This window comes from Neoarius graeffei, chromosome 19 (genome assembly GCF_027579695.1).
Source record: "Neoarius graeffei isolate fNeoGra1 chromosome 19, fNeoGra1.pri, whole genome shotgun sequence".
NCBI lineage: Eukaryota > Metazoa > Chordata > Actinopteri > Siluriformes > Ariidae > Neoarius > Neoarius graeffei.
In genome coordinates, this window is record NC_083587.1 from 33,343,109 (window position 1) to 33,367,153 (window position 24,045).

The 24,045-nt window shown below is 41.5% G+C and overlaps 1 protein-coding gene across 1 annotated transcript in view; it reads right to left on the bottom strand.

Moving 5' to 3' along the window:
• The window catches only part of armc3 (armadillo repeat containing 3), a 29,767-nt gene continuing 5,722 nt past the window's right edge, over positions 1-24,045 (bottom strand). Inside the window, exons 6-17 of the mRNA XM_060900884.1 lie at positions 21,200-21,394; positions 19,122-19,305; positions 18,659-18,811; positions 18,235-18,343; positions 15,540-15,789; positions 12,809-12,945; positions 12,304-12,472; positions 10,196-10,296; positions 4,101-4,199; positions 3,447-3,641; positions 3,168-3,330; positions 1-404 (exon numbers count right to left, since the gene is read on the bottom strand). Coding sequence (XP_060756867.1) covers positions 204-404; positions 3,168-3,330; positions 3,447-3,641; positions 4,101-4,199; positions 10,196-10,296; positions 12,304-12,472; positions 12,809-12,945; positions 15,540-15,789; positions 18,235-18,343; positions 18,659-18,811; positions 19,122-19,305; positions 21,200-21,394 — 1,956 coding nt within the window. The 3' untranslated portion in view covers positions 1-203. The remainder of the gene's footprint in view (positions 405-3,167; positions 3,331-3,446; positions 3,642-4,100; positions 4,200-10,195; positions 10,297-12,303; positions 12,473-12,808; positions 12,946-15,539; positions 15,790-18,234; positions 18,344-18,658; positions 18,812-19,121; positions 19,306-21,199; positions 21,395-24,045) is intronic.

A 24,045-nucleotide genomic window follows, 5' to 3' on the forward strand; every position in this document is an offset into this window, starting at 1 on the left:
ACTATCCCTTTAAGACCAAAGATATTCAATTCAGTTATGCCAACATCATTGTGAAATACCAGTGGGTTATTACAACATAGTACAGTGGGTGGATTAAATGTTCATTGGACAGGATTAGTTTAAAGGTCACAAGTAGGCTACATAGATGATCTATAGAGAAGAGAGGGCTATAGGAAAGCTGTAGAGTTTAAAGTTTTGTATCTTTAGATTGTCTGGTACTGTTTAGCAGTATGTGTACCACACTCTATAAGCGTTCCAGGTTTGTGCATGAGATCTATGATGTAAGTCTGATAGTAAGATCCAGGTGCTGTCGTGGTGCGGAAAGGGACCAAAACTTCATTCCAGGCACGATTGTAGAGTCCTCTCACAAGACTGCAGCTCAAGCCAATCCTGTCTGCCAACACCTGCAGAGCACAATGTTTTAATGAACTAGAAGTAGATTGCTGCATGCAAATCCAGCAGTGATAGAGCAAACATCACATTTTAATGACTAAGAAGTTTTTTTCTTGCCACTGTAAATTTACAGTGTGTCATTTGCCAGTGTGCTATCAGATTCTACATTTGATATTAATGGTGATATACCACAAGTTCACACTGAGGTCTTAGTGAAATGTCTATGACATGCTTTGCACAAAATAACACAAAGATAAAGCACCACAGCTCCCTTCTCACCTTGTCTAAACAACCCTGTTCAAAAAACAGCAGATCTGAGTGCCTGTACCTTTAAATGATAATGATCCACTGCTCACCTCTTCCATCAGCTAATCAGGTAGCACTTTCCTTATGAATATTCATTTACAAAAGAAGGTCCTGGGTTCGAGCCCAGCGGCCGACAAGGGCCTTTCTGTGTGGAGTTTGCATGTTCTCTCCCCGTGTCTGCGTGGGTTTCCTCTGGGTGCTCCGGTTTCCCCCACAGTCCAAAGGCATGCAGGTTAGGCTAACTGATGGCGTTAAATTGACCGTAGGTGTGAATGTGAGTGTGAATGGTTGTTTGTCTCTATGTGTCAGCCCTGCGATGACCTGGCGACTTGTCCAGGGTGTACCCTGCCTCTCGCCCATAGTTAGCTGGGAAAGGCTCCAGCTTGCCTGCGACCCTGTACAGGAACAACTAGAGATAATGGATGGATGGATGGATGGATGGATGGATGGATGGATTTTGCTGCCTGTCGCAACAATGTGTGTTTGCATCTGGCACACTTCAAACTCTCACTTGCACGCTTCCGCTCTCTGAGCAGCACGCACCTCAAAAACTGATTACATGCACCTGTCCTGGATTAGAGCAATGGATGCTTAGGCCCTGGTCACACTACACTGCAGCTCACAATGGGTCTGTGAATACTTGGCGATGAAAAATTGGTAGTATTGCCAGCAATCGTGCAATACATGGCAATTGTTCTCCGAGCTGCGCGACTTGTTCTTTGGTGTGTCTCTGCCTCATGAGTGGCCAAAATACATCGCGAAAAATTTCAATGCATGCATTGAAATTTGGTGGCGATGTTTTCATCGGCAAACTACATGGCAAATACTCGCAGGTGGATTTGGGAATATTTCCCGAAGCTCAGGGAACCTTCATCGAGCGTCTTGAGATATTTTTGTCTTGAATCCATGTCCCCGATGCTCACAGGAGCCTCATCAACACAGCGGCAAGACGTAGCCTAACCTTCCCCGAGACTTAAAAAAGTGCATTTACGTTCAGGGATCCTTCAGAGCATGTTGTGTGTGTGCTTAGGACCCAGTTATTATGGCAAACACCTGAAGCTGATCTGAGTGCAATCAACACACGCATACAAGGGCGCTGTTTTCACAAAGACTTTGCAAGTATTCTGTCAGGTATGCGGCGGTAGACAGATCCAAGTGCAGGAAGAGTATTAGCAGGTGTGTTATTTACAAAAACAAAACACAAACGAAACAAAAAGCAGCGTCATAAACATGGCTTAAAGCTAAGCTAAGACAGCTAACAGTCTCCTTGCTGTGTTGACTCATACACCTTACCATTTACTTAAATTATAGCCAACAATATCTTTTTTTGACTTGGTAATAAATTAGTTTGATGATTGCTATCATTACTATTTCATTGTCCTGTCACTGCTAGCCTCATTCGAACACTTGAACTCCATTTCCTAACAGCTTCAGCACCAGATTAGAACCTTATGGCCAGTCACATGACTCATATCTCCATTCACATTTCCATCCATCCATCCATCCATCCATCCATTATCTGTAGCCGCTTATCTTGTTCTACAGGGTCGCAGGCAAGCTGGAGCCTATCCCAGCTGACTATGGGTGAGAGGCGGGGTACACCCTGGACAAGTCGCCAGGTCATCGCAGGGCTGACACATAGACACAGACAATCATTCACACTCACATTCACACCTACGCTCAATTTAGAGTCACCAGTTAACCTAACCTGCATGTCTTTGGACTGTGGGGGAAACCGGAGCACCCAGAGGAAACCCACACAGACACGGGGAGAACATGCAAACTCCACACAGAAAGGCCCTCGCCAGCCGCTGGGCTTGAACCCAGGACCTTCTTGCTGTGAGGCGACAGTGCTAACCACTACACCACTGTGCCACCCTCCATTCGCATTTCCACTGATAACTAATTAAGCATATCTCTTCAAAATCACACCAAGCCCCGACATTCAAACATTCATCGTGAAGTCTCACTAGTGCTTTCAGCCAGTGTTTTTCCAAGCCTTAGTATATGTTACTGTTCTATCTTTGACACAGTTCTGTGTTAGTCTGAGTTCGTCCTTGCCTAGTGTATTCTGTTTGCTGATTGCCTGACCTACTGCCTGTTCTTGATTTTGAGTTTGTGCTGCCCTTTTGGATTGTCTGCCTTTTTAAAAATAAAACCTGCATTTGCATTCAAACCCTTTGTGTGATCTGGTGACATTCAAAAGACACGATGATAGAGATTGTGTATTTCTAAAGGAAGCTGGGGAGACCCTGAGCTAATTAGTTCCAACACTAAATTGTTTAATTTAGTGTATCTCTGTGCAAATCAATGACCAGCTTGAAGGAGCATCATCATTTTGCTTGGGGAGCTTACATATAAATTTTACAGTTTTATTGCTATAAAATATAAAGACAATCACCTGAGACAAAGAGACACAAGTAAGGAACGAAAGAGGATTGTTAAGGGATAGAGGACTGGTTCAGTACCTTGAAGAGTAGGGCTCTGTGGTAGTAAGTTCCCTTTTTGATCTTGCCGATGGGAATGATGTTTGACTGCATCTCAACCTTCAGCTCACTCAGATGAAGCTCCCAAAGAAAATCATGTTGTTTCTCAATATCTACCGGCCCCCCCATTGCATCACTCACCAACCTAAGAGGAATATTTACCACGCATCACACATTCAGCTTCACCAAACTGCTTATGAATATTAAATTCCAACCACATGAAGATTTTTCTATTTCTCAGTTAGTAATTTAAAAACTCACTCAGCCAGGGCAGTGTACATTTCCACCTCTCTTTGTAAGGGCACGACAGATTTGAATGTTTCTTTGATCAATTTATTGAACTGAGCGTCATAAGGCAGGGTCCACGGCTTCTCTACTGCTGTTTCCTGCTGGGGTTTACATTCTTCCTCATACCTCTGTTTCTCATCCTCCTGCCCTCCTTTTCCCTTTGATTTACTACAAAGAAGATAGAAAGAAAAGAAACAATGTGAGTAGTGTGTTTGCATTAGGTAATTCAGTGCGATGGATTGCCATAATATCACTAGCAAGTTCCAGAATGTGAACTACAGATTGTTTTGTGTTGCAGTCACTGTGTGCACTACATATGTAGCAGAAGTGATGGAGCCATTATACAGTATTATGGCCAAGACTTTAAGTGAGGATGCAGTTACACTGTTGGCATAAATCAGGAGCAAAAAGGTCAGGCCAGATATTTTGGATATTAATGGAGCTTTTCTGCCTTAAAATGCAATATGCACGGCAGGGTGCATGCAAATACATTATTCTAACACCCATAGTGTCAACGTGACTTGAGGAATCTTGATTGTGCAAATGAATACAGCTGAGGATACACAAAACCTGAAGTATGCAAACCTGCAAGCTTGTATGAAGAGACAAACACACACAGTTACACACCTAATTGCTCTGATGCTCCCTTTGCTGCTCATTACAGGCGAGGTGCGAACTTCTGTAGGACTCTCCTGCTGCCGCCTTTCTGCTGAATCAGTACTCATCCTGAGATCACAAAAACAGAGCCCTTACAGATTATAATTTTCACGTAGTTTCACATAGTTTTAAATGACTCTTTAAAATGGACAATTTCATATTGTAAGATTTTTACTGTAATAATTGTATTTGTGCAGTGCTTATTTGTGTCATCATTACAAAAATCATACAGCCACTATGGCACCTCCACTGTGGTGTAAATGCCATGCTTGTCTGAGTAATAAACGAAACTGACTTTTTGTTAAAAAAAAAAAAAATACACTGCCTGGTGAAAAAAAAGTTGTCATTTGGACTAAAATAAACAAATACTTAAGTCTTTGATTGGATAAATACTACAGTGATTAATGCGTTTCAGTTGGCAACAATTCTGTTAACCCTATGCAGTGAGTAGCTTCTCATTTCTTTAACAACCATGTCAGAAGATGTATCCCGTGATCATGGAAAAGATGTTACTGTGTTTCAAAAGGGTCAAATTATTGGCCTGCATCAAAGCAAAGAAAACAACTAAGGGGATTGCTGAAATTACTGGAATCGGGTTAAGAACTATCCAATACGTTATTAAAACTTGGAAGGACAGTGGTGAAATGTCAACATCATGGAAGAAATGTGGCTGGAAAAAAATTCTGACTGACTGTGACTGGAAATCATTTAAACACTTGGTGGTGTTGAATTGTAAAACAATCAACAGCCAAACAGAGGCTGACGACCTGCGCAACTCTCCCTCACTATAATCCAATTCATGTGCAACTCAAGACATCACTAACTATATCATTAATACGCAAGTCCTGTGGCGATGGGCAAGTGACGACGCAACAGATGTGGATACACTGTAAGCTGTAGCCACAATCCCACACCCAGGCGGCCCAGGGCACAAGACCATTCTCTGCTGAACCGAAACAGCAGTGGACTCTGGCAGCCCCCTGGGTGTCTGAGCAGCCCTTTCTTTAGGAATCGCTCTGCTCACCTCCTTAGCCTGGGGAAGGGGATGGAAAAAGTTCCCCAAACATAGCCTGCTTCATCTCATACTGGCCTGCTTACCACGGCAGGCAGGGATCCCAACAACATGGTCGAAACACAAAGAAGAAAACTTCAGGGGCACTGCTCACCATTTGCACATGGAATGTGGGAATGCTCATGGACAGCTCTAAGGCAGAAAGACCCGAGAGACAGACAGCACTTGTTGCAAGGGAACTCAGCAGATACAACATCCAGATTGTGACTCTCAGCAAGACTGGGTTACCAAACCAAGGCCAACTGACAGAAATCAAAGCCGGCTACACTTTGTTTGGAGTGGATGCAGCAGCTACAATTGTTGTGAAGCTGGAGTAGGTTTTGCTATCAGATCAAAATTGGTCAGCAAGCTGACCAGCCTCCCCAATGGTGTGAACAACCGACTCATGACTGTGCGGCTCCCTCTCAAAGGAAAGTGCCATGCCAGCCTCATCAGTGTGTATGTCCCCACCATGACAAACCCTGAGGAGACTGAAGACAAGTTCTATGAAGAATTGGAGGCCCTCATAACAACTGTGCCTAATGGAGACAAGCTCATCATTCTCAGTGACTTCAACACCAGAGTTGATGCAGACTACCAGACATGGGAGGGAGTCATTGGGAGGAATGGAGCTGGTAGAAGCAACAGTAATAGCTACCTACTATTGAAGACCTGTGCAACCCACAACCTTCTAATCACTAATACAGTCTTCTGCATACCCAACTGTAACAAGACATCCTGGATGCACCTACGCAGTAAGCATTGGCATCTTATCAGCTAGTCAGGAAAAGCGTTAGGCAAGATGCTAGAGTGACAAGGGCCAGGTGCAGTGCAGACTGCTGGACAGATCATAGACTCATCCTCTTGAAGCTCAACATGCACATCCAACCCAGGCATCATCCACAGGGGAAACCAGCAAATAAGCGACTGAATGTCAGCAAGCTGGAATGGTACTCTGTGCGTCAGAACCTCAGTGAGGACCTTGACAGCAAGCTAATCCAACTCAACCTTGGTGCAAATGGAGCAGAAGGGGACTGGGCAGCTCTCAGACATGTGGTCTGCAACACCGCACTCACTCATCTGGGCCAAAACACACGTAAACATCAGGACTGGTTCAATGACAATGATGAAAGTATTCAGAAGTCAAGTCAAATCAAGTCAAGTTTATTTGTATAGCGCTTTTAACAATAAACATTGTCGGAAAGCAACTTTACAGAATTTGAACGACTTAAAACATGAGCTAATTTTATCCCTAATCTATCCCCAATGAGCAAGCTTGTGGCAACGGTGGCAAGGAAGAACTCCCTCAGACGACATGAGGAAGAAACCTCGAGAGGAACCAGACTCAAAAGGGAACCCATCCTCATTTGGGCAACAACAGACAACATGACTATAACATTAACAGTTTTAACATGAAGTCAGTTTCGTTGATGTTATAAACTCTTCATTGATGGAAACTTGAGTGCAAAACTGTTCATGACAACTGCAGTCCTAAAGTTAGCAAGTCAACTGTAGTCCTCAGCCATAAAAGCATTACTGTAAGTATCCAGAGCGTCCTCCAGGTGTGACTTTCAACTGTCCACATGGGGCCGTCCTCCACAGGAGCAATGCGATGAGACTCCAACCAGACACAGGGCACCAGGATGGATCAGGCAAGTCCAAGGAGCAGAAGAGGTCAGCATCTCGATCTCAGGGTTGACATGTAACTCAGAGGGACAGATTTTTTTTTCTGAAAAGATTGGCAGAACACTTTAACAACATCTTGAACCGGCCTTCCACTATCAGTGATGAAGCCATTGCTCATATGCCTCAAGTCCCAAGTAATACCGCTTTGGCAGAACCTTACAAGGAATCAGAAGTCCAGGAAGCAATCAAGATCCTCTCAAATGGCAAAGCACCTTGTCTAGTAAACTAGACCCACCCACCTAGCGGCCAAAAATATTTTTGCCTACGAGTGGGTCTAGCCTCGCACCATATCAACAAAACACCCCGGGCATCAAATAGTGCCCACCAATCACAACGCAAGGTTTTTGTTTGGATTCTTTGGGCGGGCTTTTGCAGGAGTGACGACAAGGCTGCGCGACGCTGGAGAAAGCACAACAGGAAAGATGGCTACGGCTAGTGAACAGCGCTAGTTTGACTCCGCTTTGGAATCAGTTTTAGAAGAATTAGACTTGGAGTTTTTGTTGAAACATGAGCAGGAAGAGGCTCTCCACTCATTCCTTTTCAAGAAGGACGTTTTCGCTGTTTTGCCGACCGGCTATGGCAAAAGTCTGATCTACCAGCTGGCTCTGCTGGTAGCCAAAAGGATGGGGCTAGTTTGTGCAGTACGAAGAATTAATAAACAGCTTTGAAACATTACTTTTTGATTGTTTCTTATTTTCCCGTTATTTTAAATTTAAGGGAAATTATTTCACCAAACACCACTAAATAAAAATAAAAACTCTCAAACAGTTTAAGCAAACCCTTGAAAAACACTTGAAAACAAAAGTGGATGTTAAGTATGTGGTACAGACTCCAAACTTGTGGTCATTATCTCCAAACTTCTTAATATCTAGAACCTGTTAATTAATACGCATTTTGAAAAATTATTTATTTCAAGGCCTCCCCCACTGCTTTCTGTCGCTCTGACTATGTCACAGTCACTGTTGCACTGATTGGTCAGAGCGTTGGCCTATACGCACAGAGACAGTTTGAAAGACAACGGGTTGTTCCTACCCACACCCTTCGGAAATCTCTACGACCGAGACCAGACTAAATATTCACATTTAGTCTGTCTTGCCAGGCTACAAAGCACCTGGTTCTGACTCCATCGCAGCTGTAATCTACAAGACAGGAGGATCAGTCTTGATACAAAAGCTCACTGAGCTCTTCCAAACCATGTGGCAGCAGGAAGTTATCCCCCAGGAGCTCAAAGATGCCTCCACTGTCCATCTCTACAAGAGAAAGGGAAACAGGCAGTCTTGTGACAACCACAGAGGGATCTTTCACCTTGTCATCCTTGCTAGAGTCCTCCTCAACTGCCTTGTTCAGCACATGGAAGATGGGCACCTGCCAGAGAGTCAGTGTGGCTTCAGACAGGGACGCGGGAGAGTTAACATAATATTTGCTGCATGTCAACTTCAGGAGAAGTGCCAGGAACAGAACAGGGACCTGTACACAAGGTTTGTGGACCTAAGGGATCAAAAGGCCTTTGATTCAGTCAGTCAGGAGGGCTATGGAAGCTCATGAGGAAGTTTGGCTGTCCTGATAAATTTATCAATATGGTGCATCAGTTCCACGATGGCACACTTGCTTGAGTACTGGATAATGGTGACTCCTCCGATGCTTTCCTAGTCACAAATAGAGTCAAGCAAGGCTGTGTACTCACACCCACGCTGTTCAGCATAATGTTTTCAGCCATGCTGTCAGACACCTTCTGTGATAGCATTGAAACCAGCATCAAGTCCAGGTTCAGGACTGATGGCTGACTCTTCAACCTGCGGAGGCTCCAGGCCAAGACCAAGGTGGAAGAGGCCTCAATGCATGACTTCTTTTTCGCAGATGACTGCACACTCAATACTGCCAGCTATCACTGTCAAAGGAGAAACCCTGAAAGCTATTGACAAGTTTACATACCTCGGTAGCACACGCTCCAGATCTGTGAACACAGACGATGAGGTTGACATGCGCATCGCTAAGGCAAGCTCTGCATTTGGACAACTACGTGAATCAGTGTGGGAGAGGAGAGGCATCAAGCTGACCACAGAGCTGAAAGTGTACAAGGCAGTTGTACTGCCAACACTACAGATGAAATATGGACAGTTTATGACCGCCATGCCAGAAACCTAAATCACTTTCGCATGAATTGCCTAAGAAAGCTGCTGAAGATTGCCTGGCAGGACAAAGTTCCAGACAGAGAGGTCCTTTCTTGAGCTGATTTGTCTCAAGGTGTCTGAAGGCAAGTGTACACAAAGTGGGCAGAAAAAGCACTTCAAGGACACGCTCAAAGCCTCTCTGAAGAGCTTTGATATTAACCATGACTCCTGGGAAACAACAGTGCAAGACCACCCTGCACTCTGGTTGAGGTCAGGGTTTTGTGCAGACCACTTGGGTTCTTCTGTTTCAACCTTGGCTCTGCATGGACAGTGGTATTGTAAGACTGCAGTAGGTTTAAGCCCCTTAGTTCCAGTTAAGGAAAATCTGACTGTTACTGTAAACAAAGACATTGTAGACTATTGTGTGCTTCAAACTTTGCAGAAAATGTTTGGGGAAGGCCCACATATGGGTGTGATAGTCAAATGTTCACATTCACATATTTTTGACCATGTGGTATATACTGTATTGCTCAACACTAATAGTTTCATTATCAAGCTACTGATAAATATTAGATTTAAGCTTCACATCTGTCACAAAAAGACTGTGGAATATTTCACTGTGGTACTGACTTACTTCTTCTGATGTCAACTAAAAATGGTATTTTAAACTGAATCCACAAGCCATTGTTTTTGAAAAGGATAGAAGTGAATTTGCCTTGGTCAGACATGAAGATGTAGTAAACAAATTTACTGCCAGTCACTGGCACACTAAACTACGAGTTGGCTTAGTGGTTAACGTGTCCGCCTCTCAATCGGGAGATCGTGAGTTCTACTCATGGTCAGGTCATACCAAAGACCATCATAAAAATGGTATCTACTGCTGTCTGGCAAGGCACGCTGCAATATAAATGCGAGTGGGGAGTCAAACTCTTGCGGTTACCAGAGGACTCCCCCCCCGTAACCCTAGCTATGTGAGAGGCTGAGGGCCATGGAGATCAGTGCTGCCACATGGCGTGGGAAGGACTTTGATTGAGATTAACTGAAGCACTAACATTATAGCAGCATTAAATTACTATGATGAATGCTTTCAGACAACTTGCATTTATACACTACTATATATATGTACTACAGACATACATTTAGCAAGTCATGTAACCCAATTCATATAGAAAACAGTAATCTATGTTGCAAAGGCATTCCCTTTAACCTTGACATACTCAGCTGGGGAGGTTCCATTAACTGCAATGACGGCTCGGTGCTGGTTGATAGCCTGCTTTGCTATATCTTCAAGATCAGGAACCCTGTGGCCATCTTTGGTCTATGAGGAGAAATGGAACATACAGGTATGATACTGATTAGAATTAAAGGAACACTTCAGCAAAGCTAACACCTGAGATCTTTTCTGTAAATATCTTCAGCAATGTCACTTAGAAGCAGATGTGGTTGAGGACAGTATTTAATATCATTGTTGTAATAGTATAGTGGCCATTCTAGACAACCAGAAGTTACTTTTGTTGTATTTTTACAGCAATTTGGTACCATTACACACAAGATAACAAGAGGTGAGACTGCCAGTATCCACAACACACAGAACACACAGAAAGATAGACTATAGCTAATAAGCTAAGCAAGAAAGTTTGAAGGCACAATTGTTCAGCTATTGTGGAAAGTGGAAGTAATGCAGAAGATAATATAGATTTCTTCTGAACGTAGTTCAATTAGATTAGAAAATTTAATGTTGTTGTGCCCTGTGATACAACTGGTATCCCATTCAGTGTATATTCCCACCTCGCACCCAGTGGTTCAGGGATAGGCTCTGGATCCACCACAACCCTGAACAGGATAAATCAGTTCCAAAAGATGAATCAATGAACGAATGAGTTTAATGTTCTCTGAAACATATATATGAGGGTAAGTCAAAAAGTTCTAAGACAAATGAAAAAAATCTTTATTTATGAAAATAACAAAGCTATTTCTCTACATATCCTCCGTTTAAGTCTAAACACTTCTGCAAGCGATGCTTCCATCGGAGAATTCCTTCTTTATATTCCTTTTTTGAATTCGTTTGAATTCCTTTTGAAATTATAACATCTGTTTCAGAACTTTTTGACTTACCCTCGTACAGCTTAAGCATGATATACTGTAGCATGTATGAGAATGATTTTCAGCAAGATAGACATGTTGGTCACATTAGCATTGGTGCTCCAGTGCTAAACTAAATGCACAAACTTCAGACACCAAACATGTTTTGGTGATCTAATACATCTAGGGTACATGTCTCATCTCATCTCATTATCTGTAGCCGCTTTATCCTGTTCTACAGGGTTGCAGGCAAGCTGGAGCCTATCCCAGCTGACTACGGGCGAAAGGCGGGGGGTACACCCTGGACAAGTCACCAGGTCATCACAGGGCTGACACGTAGACACAGACAACCATTCACACTCACATTCACACCTACGGTCAATTTAGAGTCACCAGTTAACCTAACCTGCATGTCTTTGGACTGTGGGGGAAACCGGCGCACCCGGAGGAAACCCACGCGGACACGGGGAGAACATGCAAACTCCACACAGAAAGGCCCTCGCCGGCCCCGGGGCTTGAACCCGGACCTTCTTGCTGTGAGGCGACAGCGCTAACCACTACACCACCATGCCGCCCTAGGGTACATGTGTAATTTATTATTATTTTTTGCTCAACCATTAATCAAGTCAAGTAAAATGGATTTTTATTGTCATTCCGCTATACAGCCTGTATACATTGGAAGGATATGCATTTCTCCAGGACCACAGTGCAACCCAACAGTACACAAGACTACATAAAGTCCAAATACATGGGGGCGTCGTGGCTCAGGTGGTTAAGGCGCCATACCATGAATGCGGGCGACCCGGGTTCGATTCCGGCCCGAGGTCATTTCCCGATCCCTTCCCATCTCTCTCTCCCGCTCATTTCCTGTCTCTACACTGTCCTATCCAATAAAGGTGCAAAAAGCCCAAAAAAAAAAATAAAATAAATAAATAAAGTCCAAATACACAACAGTGTGAGATGAGTGCAGGACAGTAAATATACAGAACATGGGCTGTAAACTGAAATATAAATATAACTGTAGAACTGTAGAATATAAATAGAACTGTAAATATAAAGTGTCAAATGAGGCATTGAAATGTGTAGTGTGCAATGTTTTTTAGTCATACTGGGTTAGGAATTTGATTAGCCAAAGTGAGCACTGGGAGGCAGCATGGCGTTGGTTAATCTGACTGCCTCAGAAAAGATGACTTGATTACTCAGGGAAGATTAATCGAATCTGGATTAATACTTATTTATTTACCTGTCCTGGATCATAGAAGCCATCGGTAATGATATCAGTGCAGAAGAGCTGTCCTGTAAGGCTGTATTTTATTGAGGGGCTACTATTCAGTAGCTTCTGCTGGGCTACTTTACTGAACTGATTCTGACGGGTCAGTGAGCAGTTGATCTCCTGAAGGATCTCCAGAGCCCTGCAGTACCAAAGCCACAAGCATTTAGTGGATGAATAGTAAAGACTCATGTGGGGTAAAAGAAAAGTAAAGGCTACACTGACATCATATTTATAATAATTTAAAGGGAAGATAGACAATAATAAAGAATTCTGGTCTAGAGATTTTTAATAGTGGAGCTTTAGTGCCCCTTGCTGGCTCTTCATAAACATTACATATAAAACGCAACATGCCAGTCCCTCCCATGGCAAGTCGTTACGTGTGACTATGTTCTAACTTCTGTGCTCATGCAGACAGAAAAAACACACCTGCTTTTACTTATATATTAATGTAAATGAATATTAAATATGATCTCACCCTAATCTGTACATTTCTGTGGCTGTTGGTTCATCATTAGCACACACAGTCAGTGTCCAGCATGCATTTCTGCAGATTTCAAAGTCCTTTGATTTCAGCAGGTTAACCAGTTCAGGCAGCCCTCCAATATTTCTGAACTATAAATAAATAAATAAATAAATAAATAAACCCTTCTTAATCATGCACTATCAACCCTCTTGTGGTGCCAGGTCTAATCCTGTTCTCAGAAGTGTGCGTGTACAAGTTGAATAGTAAAAAGAAAAACACCTTTTTGTTGTAGATTTACAAACATCAGCCATTTTTACAAATTTTTATAACACCTTGTTCGTCTTTATCTATCTTTATCTTTAATTCATGTGATAGCATGGGGCTCTTGTGTCATCTAAATGCATTTTATCTCCTGTATATCTCGTTTTTTAAATAAGTACTAATGCATTTGCATATTTGTGTTATTTGTATGACAACATTTGTTGCGCTGTGATTTTTCACAATTTTCTGTATGGTCTTTTCTCATACAGTGATCATAAAAGGTTTGATTGATTATCATCACTGTCATGGAACTACAGTGGTGCATGAAAATTTGTGAACCCTTTAGAATTTTCTATATTTCTGCATAAATATGACCTAAAACATCATCAGATTTTCACACAAGTCCTAAAAGTAAATAAAGAGAACCCAGTTAAACAAATGAGACAAAAAAAATTATACTTGGTCATTTATTTATTGAGTAAAATGATCCAATATTACATATCTGTGAGTGGCAAAAGTATGTGAACCTCTAGGATTAGCAGTTAATTTGAAGGTGAAATTAGAGTCAGGTGTTTTCAATCAATGGGATGACAATCAGGTGTGAGTGGGCACCCTGTTTTATCTAAAGAACAGGGATCTATCAAAGTCTGATCTTCACAACACATGTTTGTGGAAGTGTATCATGGCACGAACAAAGGAGATTTCTGAGGACCTCAGAAAAAGTGTTGTTGATGCTCATCAGGCTGGAAAAGGTTACAAAACCATCTCTAAAGAGTTTGGACTCCACCAATCCACAGTCAGACAGATTGTGTACAAATGGAGGAAATTCAAGACCATTTTTACCCACTCGACCAACAAAGATCACTCCAAGAGCAAGGCGTGTAATAGTCGGCGAGGTCACAAAGGACCCCAGGGTAACTTCTAAGCAACTGAAGGCCTCTCTCACATTGGCCAATGTTAACGTTCATGAGTCCACCATCAGGAGAACACTGAACAACAATGGTGTGCATGGCAGGGTTGCAAGGAGAAAGCCACTGCTCTCCAAAAAGAACATTGCTGCTCATCTGCAGTTTGCTAAAGATCATGTGGACAAGCCAGAAGGCTATTGGAAAAATGTTTTGTGGACGGATGAGGCCAAAATAGAACTTTTTGGTTTAAATGAGAAGCGTTATGTTTGGAGAAAGGAAAACACTGCATTCCAGCACAAGAACCTTATCCCATCTGTGAAACATGGTGGTGGTAGTATCACGGTTTGGGCCTGTTTTGCTGCATCTGGGCCAGGATGGCTTGCCATCATTGATTGGAGCAATGAATTCTGAATTATACCAGCAAATCCTAAAGGTAAATGTCAGCACATCTGTCCATGAACTGAATCTCAAGAGAAGGTGGGTCATGCAGCAAGACAATGACCCTAAGCACACAAGTCGTTCTACCAAAGAATGGTGAAAGAAGAATAAAGTTAATGTTTTGGAATGGCCAAGTCAAAGTCCTGACCTTAATCCAATCGAAATGTTGTGGAAGGACCTGAAGCGAGCAGTTCATGTGAGGAAACCCACCAACATCCCAGAGTTGAAGCTGTTCTGTGCGGAGTAATGGGCTAAAATTCCTCCAAGCCGGTGTGTAGGACTGATCAACAGTTATCGGAAACGTTTAGTTGCAGTTATTGCTGCACAAGGGGGTCACACCAGATACGGAAAGCAAAGGTTCACATAATTTTGCCACTCGCAGATATGTAATATTGGATCATTTTCCTCAATAAAAAAATGACCAAGTATAATATTTTTGTTTCATTTGTTTAACTGGGTTCTCTTTATCTACTTTTAGGACTTGTGTGAAAATCTGATGATGTTTTAGGTCATATTTATGCAGAAATATAGAAAATTCTAAAGGGTTCACAAACTTTCAAGCACCACTGTAGTTACTTTGAAAAATTATTTGAAATTATGAAATCATCTGCAGTATTCTATCAATTTTGTCCATCCATCCATTATCTGTAACCGCTTATCCTGTTCTACAGGGTCGCAGGCAAGCTGGAGCCTATCCCAGGTGACTATGGGTGAGAGGCGGGGTACACCCTGGACAAGTCGCCAGGTCATCGCAGGACTGACACAGAGACACACAACCATTCACACTCACATTCACACCTACGGTCAATTTAGAGCCACCAATTTGTCTAACCTGCATGTCTTCGGACTGTGGGGGAAACCGGAGCACCCGGAGGAAACCCACGCAGACACGGGGAGAACATGCAAACTCCACAGAGAAAGGCCCCCGTTGGCCACTGGGCTCGAACCAAGAACCTTCTTGCTGTGAGGCGACAGTGCTAACCACTACACCACTGTGCCGCCCTTATTAAAAATATACACTTCTTAATTATTTTTAAAAGTACAGCATATTTAGCTGTTAGAAAATGAATGTCAGCCCTTAGTCTTGTAAAATGACGTGTAATGCATAGTGGTATAATATATCAGTAGAGCCATACCTCAGTCCTTCCCTGTGCATCACAGGCGAGTGCAGCTACAGCCTGGGTGGCACTACTGAGGGTGGGTTTATCAGTGGAATGTAGGAGTTTCACCAGTGCCTGAATGGCTCCCTGGGAGAGAATGCTACAGCGAAGCACTTCCTGTGAAGCCATGTTGGTCAGAACAGCTGCTGCATGTACTACTGCTGTAGGAGTACCATTCTGCAGGAGCTGGACAAGAAGCTCGTCTCCTTTTGCTTCATAAACAGCCCTGAGGGAGGACAAGAAGTGCAGCATTACGTTAATACTAAGCACTACTGTCCATTCTTCCTGAAACCCTTTAAAATAAAGTGTGCTCTGGCAACCCCTGGGGGTCCAGGAAGCATAACCAAGGTGGTCTGTGATTTATTTTTTTAATGTTGTGGAAATACAATCCACTTTTATCAAAGTTATCATATTTATTATTGAATTTATACAGGTGTTAATGTTTGACAGCTCACTTAGGTTGAACGGCTGAAATCCAAACCTCAATAACTTAAACCAAGTAGGCCTAATATGTTTCATCAGTGGAAAGTTTGAGGAAAAAAAAAAACATCTATAGGTCCAATAAATAGCTAGAATGCTACTGTATGCATTTGAATAATGAGCTTCATATGTAAATAGTAGGACTGTGTTTTTAAAATACATCTGCGAGGAAGTTCATGAAATTTATTTTGCAGTTTAAGGAGTTGTTGGGTTTCATGTAAATTAAAATAAAAGTTGTTAGAAAGACCATCACAGCGTGCACATCCCACCAAGCAGCAAGCACAACTGTAAGGATGTCAAGCATATACCACTACGCATTAGAGAGGATTGTTTTCTTACTTCTGACAGGAAGTGTGTGTATTTGACCAATATGTGACGAGTAATGACTTTACTATATGAATCGTACCATAACTGTGTGTTTAGACTCCATTTAATTACAGTTCTAGTATTACCACTTGATAAGTCAACGTACAGTGGTGCTTGAAAGTTTGTGAACCCTTTAGAATTTTCAATATTCCTGCATAAATATGACCTAAAACATCATCAGATTTTCACATAAGTCCTAAAAGTAGATACAGTAAAGAGAACCCGGTTAAACAAACGAGACAAAAATGTTATACTTGGTCATTTATTTATTGAGGAAAATGATCCAATATTACATATCTGTGAGTGGCAAAAGTATGTGAACCTTTGCTTTCAGTATCTGGTGTGACCCCCTTGTGCAGCAATAACTGCAACTAAACGTTTCCGGTAACTGTTGATCAGTCCTGCACACTGGCTTGGAAGAATTTTAGCCCATTACTCCGCACAGAACAGCTTCAACTCTGGGATGTTGGCGGGCTTCCTCACATAAACTGCTCGCTTCAGGTCCTTCCACAACATTTCGATTGGATTAAGGTCAGGACTTTGACTTGGCCATTCCAAAATATGACTTTTACTCTTCTTTAACCATTCTTTGGTAGAACGACTTGTGTGCTTAGGGTCGTTGTCTTGCTGCATGGACCCACCTTCTTTTGACATTCAGTTCATGGATAGATGTCCTGACATTTTCCTTTAGAATTCAGTGGTATAATTCAGAATTCATTGTTCCATCAATGATGGCAAGCCGTCCTAGCCCAGATGCAGCAAAACAGGCCCAAACCATGATACTACCACCACCATGTTTCACAGATGGGATAAGGTTCTTATGCTGGAATGCAGTGTTTTCCTTTCTCCAAACATAATGCTTCTCATTTAAACCAAAAAGTTCTATTTTGGTCTCATCCGTCCACAAAACATTTTTCCAATAGCCTTCTGGCTTGTCCACATGATCTTTAGCAAACTGCAGACGAGCAGCAATGTTCTTTTTGGAGAGCAGTGTCTTTCTCCTTGCAACCCTGCCATGCACACCACTGTTGTTCAGTGTTCTCCTGATGGCGGACTCATGAACATTAACATTAGCCAATGTGAGAGAGGCCTTCAGTTGCTTAGAAGTTACCTTGAGGTTCTTTGTGACCTCGTCAACTATTACACGCCTTGCTCTTGGAGTGATCTTTGTTGGTTGACCACTCCTGGGGAGGATAACATTGGTCTTGAATTTCTTCCATTTGTACACAATCTGTCTGACTGTGGATTGGTGGAGTCCAAACTCTTTAGAGATGGTTTTGTAACCTTTTCCAGCCTGACGAGCGTCAACAACGCTTTTTCTGAGGTCCTCAGAAATCTCCTTTGTTCGTGCCATGATACACTTCCACAAACATGTGTTGTGAAGATCAGACTTTGATAGATCCCTGTTCTTTAAATAAAACAGGGTGCCCACTCACACCTGATTGTCATCCCATTGATTGAAAACACCTGACTCTAATTTCACCTTCAAATTAACTGCTAATCCTAGAGGTTCACATACTTTTGCCATTCACAGATATGTAATATTGGATCATTTTCCTCAATAAATAAATGATCAAGTATAATTTTTTTTGTCTCATTTGTTTAACTGGGTTCTCTTTATTTACTTTTAGGACTTGTGTGAAAATCTGATGATGTTTTAGGTCATATTTATGCAGAAAAATAGAAAATTCTAAAGGGTTCACAAACTTTCAAGCACCACTGTAAGTGCTAACTTCACCCTTTATCATAACCTTATCCATACTGGAATTTTACATACCATCTGGGTTGTGTAAACGTTTATGAATTTGCACTCGAGAGCACTCACTGTGCATTCAGGTCGTTTCTGTAGGTAAGGCTTGATAAGGCTTCTGCTGCAACCTCTTTTACCTCATTTGCCTCACTGTTCAGCAGCTGCACAATAGCTCTGATCCCATCTGAAACACACACGCCTTCATTACTCAAGGTTTTGTCACACAGTGTGTGGCAATCATTACAACTGTCAGTTATAGCTAAGAGAACAGACTGGTATGGCTTGATACTTGGGATTAAAAGTAATTGCTTGCCAACACAATTCAAAAACAAAGTTTTAAAACACTGCTCAATTTTTATAACAAAGTGATGCTCATTTTTGACAGAAACATAGACCTCAAACATGTTTCAGCTGATCCACTAGGAATTGAAAAAAATAAACCTTGATACATTTTTAAAGGATGTTTAAAATTTCAGTAAATTAATATTGGGAACAATACCAAGTTGTCTGAAAGTCTCTTTGCTGCTCGGGTCACTGCCCTGGGTTGACACTGCCTGGCATGCAGCAGTACGTATGCTGTCATTCTCCACTGCAAGCAATTCAATGAGGACCGTTTCAATATTTTGCAGACGCAGGATATTTCGAGTTTCACCTAGGTAATGCAACAGTGATAAAGCAACAGGAAAGTAACTGTTCACCAACATGCAATTTACAGAGAAATATGATATGTCTATCAATGATACACGAGTGATACACGACATTCTGAAATGTCTAGAACTTGCTTCTGGACTTGTGTGATAATTTTGAATACATTTTTCAATTTTCTCAGAGGAGCTTCATCAGTTCCGAACAGTTTTCATAACTGACTTTACAACTGATGAAGCATCTTGGATTAGTCCTCAGGTTTAAACCACAAGTGCAGCTTGCTTGACATAGCAGTACTAGTGTTTGTGTTTGCGTACAACTCTGTGCTGCTCTGCTGATAACTTTAATCGCATTAGCCTGGACATCAGGATCGGTTGGTGTCATGATCAATTGCAGCAAAGTCTTCATGCCTTCATTCCCCAGAATAAGCTCTATGGACTCCATGTCCTCCATACAGTTTGAGATGATTTTCAGAACATCCACATGCAGGTCATTAAACTCCTGTCAGGATTGACAAGGTGATTTATAGCATCAGCAAAATAATACAGTAAAAAAATAAAGTCTTATTTGCAAGTTCATATCAATTTTTTGGTTATATATAAGAAAAGCAGTTACACTATTGACACCTGGGGTACAATGATATGCCAAACTGTACAGATCAGAATTAAGGTTTTCAATATCTCAGCGAATCTGTCTACAACTTTACCTTTTCAAGGAGGTCATTAAATGCCATATTACATAGCAGTGACAGTGTGGCGGTTCAGGTATTTGGTGAGGGAAATTGCTAGTATATTGGTAAAAGGTTGGCGCTGAAGAAAACTATCAGACTGAATGGAAATTAAATTTATCAAATGAAAATGCCAGTTAACAGGGTGGCATGGTGGTGTAGTGGTTCACACTGTTGCCTCACAGCAAGAAGGTCCTGGGTTCAAGCCCAGTGGCCGATGAGGGCCTTTCTGTGTGGAGTTTGGGTGCTCCGGTTTCCCCCACAGTCCAAAGACATGCAGGTTAGGTTAACTGGTGACTCTAAATTGACCGTAGGTGTGAATGTGAGTGTGAATGGTTGTCTGTGTCTATGTGTCAGCCCTGTGATGACCTGGCGACTTGTCCAGGGTGTACCCCACCTCTCGCCCATAGTCAGCTGGGAAAGGCTCCAGCTTGCCCACGACCTTGCACAGGATAAGTGGTTACAGTTGATGGATGGATGGAAATTCCAGTTAATTTGAATGGAAAAGAGAAAAAGAAGTTTATTTCCTAAAATCCATTCCATCCATCCATTATCTGTAGCCGCTTACCCTGTGCAGGGTCGCAAGCAAGCTGGAGCCTATCCCAGCTGACTATGGGCGAGAAGCGGGGTACACCTTGGACAAGTTGCCAGGTCATCACAGGACTGACACAGAGACAAACAACCATTCACACTCACATTCACACCTACGGTCAATTTAGAGTCACCAGTTAACCTAACCTGCATGTCTTTGGACTGTGGGGGAAACCGGAGCACCCGGAGGAAACCCACGCAGACACGGGGAGAACATGCAAACTCCGCACAGAAAGGCCCTCACCGGCCCCGGGGCTCGAACCCAGGACCTTCTTGCTGTGAGGTGACAGTGCTAATCACTACACCATCGTGAGTGGTATAACTGTTTTATTCTATCCACATTCTCTGGATTTTGAGAAACAGAGCATTTTTCTTTTTCACAAATTTGATAAAAACTTTATACAAAACCTCCGACAAAATCATGTCCACTTAGAATGTAAACAAACTGGTGAAATGACAGTAGAAATTTGTGAAAAATGCTATAATAATAATTCCTGAAAAATAAAAAAAGGTATGTTCTTACCATCAAATCCATATTTTGTTGCTTTTTTTTATTTCTTGGGATTTTCTTCTTCTTCTTTTTTAGGATTTTTTGGTGGTTGGCAAACCAACTTAAAGGTGCATTACCGCCACTGACTGGGCTGAAGTGTGGAACAGGAGATATTGGAGAAAAAAAAACGATATTCTTTTAGCTATTTCTGCTTCTTTTAAATACTTGATAACAATTTTGGGGGTTTTGTTTTCAAGTAGAGTTTTTATTTCGTCCTTGGTTCTGTTCAGCAACATGCTCTGCCATTTTGTTTTACTCTAGTCACAGTATATGAGCTGATAGCCTAGTAGTAGAGTAGCCAATCAGAGCGCACGATTGCTCATATCCAATGAATGTGGATAGAAGAAATATAGTTTTCCCTGATTTTTTTCCTCTTTAAAAAGTAACCATGTCTTATACTGTAAATGATGCAATATATCCCATGAGACACAGTCACTGGAAATAGCTATTCTTTTTTTTTTTAAATATGGCAAACAAAACACCATGATTATGTTCATCATGTTTTGCGGTGCTGACATTGAGCTCACTTTGTTTCTGAGAATCTCCAAGAGTTGAGCGAGTCCTTCCTGTTCTCTGAGTCCTATACGAGTTTCTCTGTCTGTTGTAATGCTCTCTAGAGTGCGCAGAGCCAACTGCTGAATGATGGGAAATTCAGAGCCCAGAAGCTCCAGCAGAGCGGGGAGTCCGTTCAACTTATGCACTTCCCCCAGATTACAACATTCCTAAGGATGCAGAAAACTACTTATTGGCTGATATACACAATATATACACACACACACACACACATAATATATATATATATATATATATATATATATATATATATATATATATATATATATATATACACACACACAGATGTGAAATTTATTTATTTATTTTTACAAATGCTGTGAACATTCCAAGGTATTTACAGAAAATGTATTAATTCTGAACGAGACATAAATGAATACAAAAGGTATAATTTAAAAATAAATATATTAAAATCTTAATTCTTTATAGTCTATAGTCTTTATAGTTCATATGGCCTACTTTATTATTTTGTTGTCTATTATGACCACTTGCTGTTTTTGAAACAAATTATAATTTCCTATAAGAAACAAAAACACTAGGCATAATATATTTCCCTATTTTCTTCATAGTAATAAGATAATACTGGCGAGTGGCCTTGTGGTTAGCGTGTCCGCCTCTTGATCGGGAGATCATGAGTTCTACTCACGGTCAGGTCATACCAAAGACTATCATCTTAAAAAAAAAAAAAAAAAAACGGTGCCCTCTGGCAAGGCATGTTGCAATACAGATGCAAGTGGGGAGTCAAACTCTTCCAGTTACCAGAGGACTAGCCCCCCACTGTAACCCTAGCTATGTAATATAGCTGAGAGGCAGAGGGCTATGAAACGGAGATCGGCGCCGCCAAACGCGCCATTGAATGGTGCGGGAAGGACTTTGAATACGATAAGAAGCACTTCATAGTAACTATGTAAGCCTACATAAAGGTATGATTATTATATTTTACGTCTACATGCCAAGTCACTCAACAGAGAATTGCAAAACATTTTTGAAAATCATCCTTTTTCCCCTCAAACTCAACCAACTGCTGAGAAAATCACACCATTCTGGATCTTTGTTTGAAATAGCTGCAACATAAGAGAAGAAAAAACTATGACTTGAAGAAAAGTCTGAACCAGTGTGACTCATGCCATACTGAGAATTTTCAGTAAAAGGACGTCACTCTATAAACTAGGTGAGACTATTCTGTGTGCAAAAACCTCTTACATCTGATAGAGAAATGACACAACATCCTGAAAAATTGTCACTTCTTGTAAATACAGGCGTAATCGATTTCCTTCCTTTGCTTACTACTTTTAGTTTTCCATACTGAAATTGCCTAGAGAATAAATGGTTTAAAAACATAAATATAGAAGCAGTAGTGTTTCAGTGTCGTCATAAATGGTGATTAAAAGTAAGGAATAACACACGAAAAACTGCAGTTATACAAAAATATGGGGTGGTGTGATACAGCACAATGGCAAGCAGAGGGTCAATATCACCCTGACATGGAATATTTTAATATAACAGCAATGTTATAGCAACGATAAACTATAGTTCTCTCTCTCTCTCGTCTATAGATGTTACTACAGAAATAATAACATGTGAGAATAAGTGCATTAATATAATGTTACAGCCAGAGCTGCTGTCAGAGCCATGCTGTTATACAAAGGTAATAACTAATGAGTAATCAGACTCGAGAATTCTACCATGCTGTGGTATAAATAATAATGCAAGTATATGTTGTTGATTGCTGCAGCTTGTCAGACGATTGCCGTTTCACTCCTTAATTCTTCATCAATTTCTTCATCTTGCCTTTAGTCCATTTAGTCCAGCAGCAGACTTGCAAGGCTTCATACATACATGGCAGATAAAAAGTGTTGTCTTCACAGGATTGATTATATCTGCCTGTGGAATCTCATTCTTGTGTACCTTCATATGCTGCTTCAATCCAGATGTCGATTTGCACACCTTGCTGCAAACAGTACAGGTTTACACGTCTTGAGGCTTTGGCAGTAGAAGATTGCAGTAGAAGATGGCAGTAGTAGATTGCTTCTGCTCCTTCTGATGTACTTTCACATGGCTTACATATCCAGCTTTTGATAGCAAGATGCGATCACAAACTTCACATTTCCATGTCTTAGTCTCAGCTGGCAGATCTATCTCCTCTCCCTTATGAACAGCACGTTTAATTTTTGCATGTTTGATACGGTTTTGCTCAAAACTCTCACAGCCGTGTTTCACTGAGTGCCTCCACCCTGAACGATTTTCAGCTTCAGATTCCCAGTGACTGACATCAATTCCGATGGCTCTTAGATTATTCTTGATGCAATCCTTATATTGTATCTTTGGCTTGTGCTGTGGGCGCTTTCCAATTTCCAGTTGACCATAAAATAGCTGCTTTGGGATTCTATCATCTTTCATACGAACAACATATCCTGCCCACCTCATTTGATTGTTGATAATCATCGCCTCAATGGTTGAACAGCCTCCTTTTCCCAGAACGACATTATCTGGGATCATTGATTGCCATTTGATGTTTAAGATTCGTCTCAAGCATTTCTGGTGAAATCTTTCAAGCCACTTCAAGTGACGGCGGAGTGTTGTCCAGGCTTCAGAGGAATACAATAAGGCAGTCAAGATGCATGCTTGGTAAACTGTCACTTTGGTTTTAATGGTTATTCCTCTATCTGACCACAAGCACTTCTACAACTTCCCAAAGGCAACAGAGGCTTTCTGGATCCGTGCATGTATTTCAGCATCTAATGAACCGTCTCTCTATATGGTACTTCCTAGGTATACAAACATATCTACAACACCCAAT